At 40.1% G+C, this 5,991-nt stretch overlaps 1 protein-coding gene across 1 annotated transcript in view; it reads left to right on the top strand.

Annotated features, from left to right (window-relative positions):
- Positions 1-5,991, top strand: part of LOC106877811 (BDNF/NT-3 growth factors receptor) — a 94,281-nt gene that overhangs the window by 34,227 nt on the left and 54,063 nt on the right. Inside the window, exon 2 of the mRNA XM_014926828.2 lies at positions 116-256. Within this exon, the coding sequence (XP_014782314.1) occupies positions 116-256 (141 nt within the window). The remainder of the gene's footprint in view (positions 1-115; positions 257-5,991) is intronic.

Genomic DNA, 5,991 nt, shown 5'->3' with positions numbered 1-5,991 from the left:
AATCACTGGGCCATTACGCCTCCACACTTTTTTTTTTAACTGAAACAAGAAGTAAAAAACAAAAAGATAACTTTCGGGAATTGTTTTCAAATTTTGTTTGTTTTTCTATTTATAGGTTACACGAAAGGAAATTCTTGCGAGACATATTCTTGCAATGTGGCGGTGTGTCGCAAAAATGGTAACACAACACAATGTTACTGTACCCAAGATCTTCAATGGTTAAATGATACATCACCATGTCAAATGTCTGCTTTAGGTAAGAACTCTTTGATTCTACTTTAGTTTTCATTCTTCTTTTCGGCGAGAAAACCCTTCAAAATTTCTATAGAGGGTTAATTACTTGTATGAACAACGATTGCCTGGAATTGACTTCGGACATGATGAGGTAGTCTCGATGGATTAAGAGATGGTATATGACCAACCCATCGAACTGACATGATCAAAGGGCATTCCCCTCCTCATTCGATCTTTTATTATTATCATCAAGGCGGCGTGTAACTAAGCACACCGGACAAAATGCATTGAAGCATTTCGTTCATCCTTACGCCCTGTGTTCAAATTCCGCCGAAGTCAACTTTGCCTTTTATTCTTTTGGGGTCGATAAAATTGGTACCAGTTACACACTGGGGTCGATGTAATCGACTTAATCCCTTTCCCCAAATCTGAGGCCTTGTGCTTCCAGTAGAAAAGATTATTATTAGGGCGGCGTGTAACTAAGCACACCGGACAACATGCATTGCAGTATTACGTCCGTCTTTACGCTCTGAGTTCAAATTCCACCGAGGTCGACTTTGCCTTTCATCTTTTTGGGTTCGATAAATTAAGTACCAGTCTGGGGTCGATGTGATCGACTATTCCCCTTCCCATAAATTCCATGCCTTGTGCCTATAGTAGAAAAGATCATCATTATTATTATTATTAAAGCGTCAAGCGGGCAGAATCATTAGTGTGCCGGACAAAATGCTTAGCGGAGTTTCGTTCCTCTTTATGTCGTGTGTTCAAATTCCAACGAAATCGATTTTACCTTTTGTCCTTTTGGAAGTCAATAAAATAATACCAGTTGAGCACTGAGACCAACGTAATCAAATTATTCCCTCCCCTGAAGTTTCAGGCCTTGTGCATAGATTATAAAGAAATCTTCTAACCTGTTCCGAAATTGGAAAACTGTGGTAAACTGGCAGGATAATAAGCACGCCGGATGAAGTGCTTTGTAGCATTTCGTCCGTCTTTAAGTTCTGAGTTCAAATTCTGCCGAAGCCGACTTTGTCTTTCGTCCTTTCTGGGTCGATTAAATAAATACCAGTTGAGCATTAGAGCCGATGTAATCGACTAAACCTCTCTCTCTCTCTCTCTCTCTCTCTCTCTCTCTCTCCAAAATTTCCGGTCTACCACTAAAATTTGAAGCCGATGTTACAAGACATTTTGGCCGTCTTAATATTCTGAGTTTCAATTTTGCTGAGGTTGACTTTGCCTCTCAACCGTTCGGGGATTGATAAAATAAGTATCAGTTGAACACTCGAATCGATGTAATCGACTTACGCACACACCCGAAATTCCTGACTCTTGTTCAAAAATTGGAAACAAATTTAGCTAAGGCAGCGAGCTGGCAAAATCGTTAGCACGCCGGGCGAAATGCTTAGAGACATTTCGCCTGTCTACGTTCTGAGTTCAGATTCTAACGAAGTCAAATTCACCTTTTATCCTTTCGGAGTCAATAAAATAAATACCAGTTGAAATCTGAGGTCGATATCCTCGACTTACCCTTTCTCTGAACTTGCTGCCACTCTACCAGAATTTGAAATCAACATACGACACCCGGAATGTTGGTGGTCATTCGACCATCCAGGTGATTTAAAAAAGACACTATATTCTTTATTACTTGAAACCTTCCCGCTAATTGTCATGGTGAACAGGTTAACAAGCTATCTGGGAAATAGAAAGCTTCCGACGTCAAACCAGTGTCTTACCATTTTTTTTTTGTTTTTTTTTTTGCAACCTCGTTACCATTCGTTCCAATTTTGGTAGAATGTCTGATAACGATCTAAACAGATGCCGTAGTTGTGTTGTTGTTTTTGTGAGTAAATACATGCATGTTTAATGTTCTCTTTCGGAAGCATTCGTCCACAGTTATACACCTGCCATGTACAGACGCACATGCACGCACACATACGCATACCCATACAGGCATACACACGCGCATGCACGAATGCATACGCGCGCACACACACACACACACACACACACACACACACATGTATAACCGTTTGTATATTACACACACTCGTTGATAGCAACTCAGTTCTAAGTTGTCTGCTTAAAGAGGGATTCAACACGTTTCTAATTACAACCATTATCCAGCTTACACAGACACACATACACAGACACACACACACACACGCACGTGTGTGCGCGTTTGTATTTCATTACGTCACCCATGTCTCCTGTCGTACTCTTTGAATGTTACTCATCTTACTTTCAACTCCACCCCTCCTCCTACTTGTTCCACTATTTGTTTCTCTCTCTCTCTCACTCTCTCTCTTCGTGATATCTGCCATGCTTTTTCTCTCTCTTTCTCTCTATCTCTCTCTCACTTCTCTGTCTGTCACCTTATTCATTTATTTCTCTCTTTCATCTCTTTCCTTCCACCTGCCACCCTTTCACTCTTTTCCTTTTTCCTTTCTCCTCTTAAATTCCATTTTACTGCTCTCTTTTCCTCACTACTATTACATCACTGTCCTTGCTCACTCTCTCCATTTCCAAACCTTTAAAATCACGCTATAGCGAATCACACACACGCACGCACACAGATATTCTTCCTACGAGCCATCACATCATCACACAACAAATACTCATCCATCCATGTTCCCTTTAGGTTACTACCAATTATTGCACATTAAATGACAGAGTTTAGTGTAATACACGCCAAATTATATATCATTATCATTGTGTGTCTCCGCCTTACCAGCATCACCATACATCGTCAACAAATGCTAACAACAACAACAATCATCCATTTGACCGAAAATAAAAGGAGAAAAAATAAAAAGCAGCGACAAAACCCCTCCGTATCAAACTTCACAATAAGACCACCTTGATGCCCCCCTCAGGCAAAACTGCAGCATTAATACCCCAAGCTTTGCAGATCTCTAAATTTGTTTTGTTTCAAACTGGCATAATAACATCGACAAAGCTTTCATCTGTTTGCTAATGGAATTCTATGCCTGGCAATACCTGCCGCTTTATATTATTTTTATTTATATTTTATTTCATTCTGTTTCTTCTTATATTTAGGCTGATTAATAGCATTCTTTCTGTATTTCTCTTATTTCTCTACTCCATTTTCATTTCCTCCCCCTGCATACAATACCCTACAGACAGCACATAACACACCACATCTAGAACAACACCCCTCACCCCAAACAGCACAGCACCTCTCACACACCGCCACAATCAGTTCACAACCACCACACAGACATAACACAACCATCAACATTACTAACACCAGTGCTATTCTTTTAGTTTGCTTTCAACTAATACACAATACGCCACTCCGACTCCTAATAAAACAAAAGCATTAAGCTGAAAAACAAAACAAAACAGGAAATATCGTCGAATTGCTTGGGCATAGCTTTTTAATTATTTTATTTCTGGGTCTCAAGTTGTTTCTGATGAAACAAACTGAGGATCAAAAACGAGAGTACTAGCTGCAGTTTTTTAGAAATGGGGTCACGCTCCACAAACTCTTTTTCAAACACTCGTCCCTTGTCATTTACTAAAGGGTGTTCAGGATAAATCTGATGACATTTTATGTCTCCTTTCTTTTTTCAGAAACCGCTTGATGCATTGGTGAATAGTTATTATGCACTTCAACGCCGTTGGATATATTTGTAATTGACAAAAAGTTAGCTTACATGGAGGCCTGAAATCTGGTACCCGGCTAGAGATTTCAGGGTAGAGGGTAAGTCGATTACATCAACCCCAGTGCTCAACTGGTACTTATTTTATCGACTCCGAAGGGATGAAAAGCAAAGTGGACCTCGGCGGAATTTGAACTTAGAACGCAGTGACGAGCGAAATGCTGCCAAGGAACTTGCCCGATGTGCTGATGATTCTGCCAGCGCGATGCTTTAAGCCATCTGAATATTCGAAAAGAATTACCTATATCATGATAATTCGCATCGGATATCAAAATGCCAGCATCATGATTGCATCCCAATGTTCTATGAACGCTATTAAAGCTTTAAGACGTGACACGGACATCATGAAAATCACGTTCGCCTGAACTATGATGGTCATAGAATGTGTATCCAGTGAAGAGGATATTATGCCAACCCATATCTTTGAACAGGGTCTTAGGCTCAACTCAGAAAGCCATAAGTAGATTCGTGTTATAACACGAAGAGGTTTTGCAATTGTTCAAAAAAAAAAATAGCAAAGATTTTCTGTTACAGAGAGAGCCATGAGGAATATCGTTGTGAGAAGCATATCCGATACGAGGTAATTCGAGAATGGATTGAAGTGAGCGATGTGATCATTTGAATACCTAGAGTGAAAGTTGTGATAGGCCGGACACATCGTAATGTTCCGAGATATCAAATGGACAATGTGCGACTGAGTCGCATCCAAGAGATCGGAAGAGACCGCTCGTATGACCTCGAAGACGGCATTATCACACAATACGGGCTCAAATGGAAGAGGAGAGCATACTCAAAGGAAGGATGAAAACTCTTTGCTGCTAATGATGACATGAAGATATCTGATAGTCTGGTGGTTGATCAAAATAGTTAAAACTATGGTATCTGAGATAAGCAGCCTCGGTATCAACCAGTATTGGGAAGGCCAAACACGTGTCCATAGATCTTTTAATATTGAAAGACCGAAGAATCCGTCTCCGTCTCTATATCTATCACATACACATACACACGCACATGCACATATTACGTATTATATATAGAACTTGTGTGGAGGTGCAATGTTCCAGTGGTTAGGGCAGCAGACTCGCGGTCATAGGATCGCGGTTTCGATTCCCAGACCGGGCGTTGTGAGTGTTTATTGAGCGAAAACACCTAAAGCTCCGCGAGGCTCCGGCAGGGGATGGTGGTGAACCCTGCTGTACTCTTCCACCACAACAGTCTCTCACTCTTACGTTCTGTTTCTGTTGTACCTGTAATTCAAAGGGTCAGCCTTGTCACACTGTGTCACGCTGAATATCCCCGAGAACTAGGTTACGGGTACACGTGTCTGTGGAGTGCTCAGCCACTTGCACGTTAATTTCACGAGCAGGCTGTTCCGTTGATCGGATCAACTGGAACCCTCGACGTCGTAAGCGACGGAGTGCCAACAACAATGTATGTATGTATGGTGATCTTACTGGAAGCTATATATATACGATAGTAGAGACGGAGAACGAAAGAGTATTGCTGTTGAGGGGGAGATAATCGTTTCTAAGCATATCCATCTTTTGTCTGCTGTAAAGAAATTTTTCTCAAAGAGTGAGAAGAGCATACATCTTATTGCATATAATTCTTTATTACTATTCTTCTTTATTATCTCCATAGTAGCCATGCATAACATCATTTCATCCTCTTTGGTATCTTCAGCACAGCACAAAATGAGATTTTCGAATTATTTTATCTAAGCTCATTTGTAAACAAAATCTAAGGTTACAGTTAACGACGATCGAATTTTTTTTCTTATAACAGTGGAGATAAGAAGGGTTTTGGAATATCTTGTATGTTTCATTTTCCTTCTGTATATATCCAGCATTAATTTGCCTTGCATAAAGGCCCTTTATGTAGCCACATTTACTATTTTCGTTACGGTCCAAGACGGAAGCCCACTTTTGTTTTTCTCGGGTGCAAATGTAGAATTTCTGACTGTATTCGCTTCTTTGGTTTGTCCATCGGGATGGTTTAAAATCATATACTCTTTTTATTCCATTTCTTTATATGTGTGTATATATATATATATATATATATATATATATATATA

This window comes from Octopus bimaculoides, chromosome 27, assembly GCF_001194135.2.
Source record: "Octopus bimaculoides isolate UCB-OBI-ISO-001 chromosome 27, ASM119413v2, whole genome shotgun sequence".
NCBI classification, from domain to species: Eukaryota; Metazoa; Mollusca; class Cephalopoda; order Octopoda; family Octopodidae; genus Octopus; species Octopus bimaculoides.
This window is presented reverse-complemented; position numbering and strand designations above follow the sequence as displayed.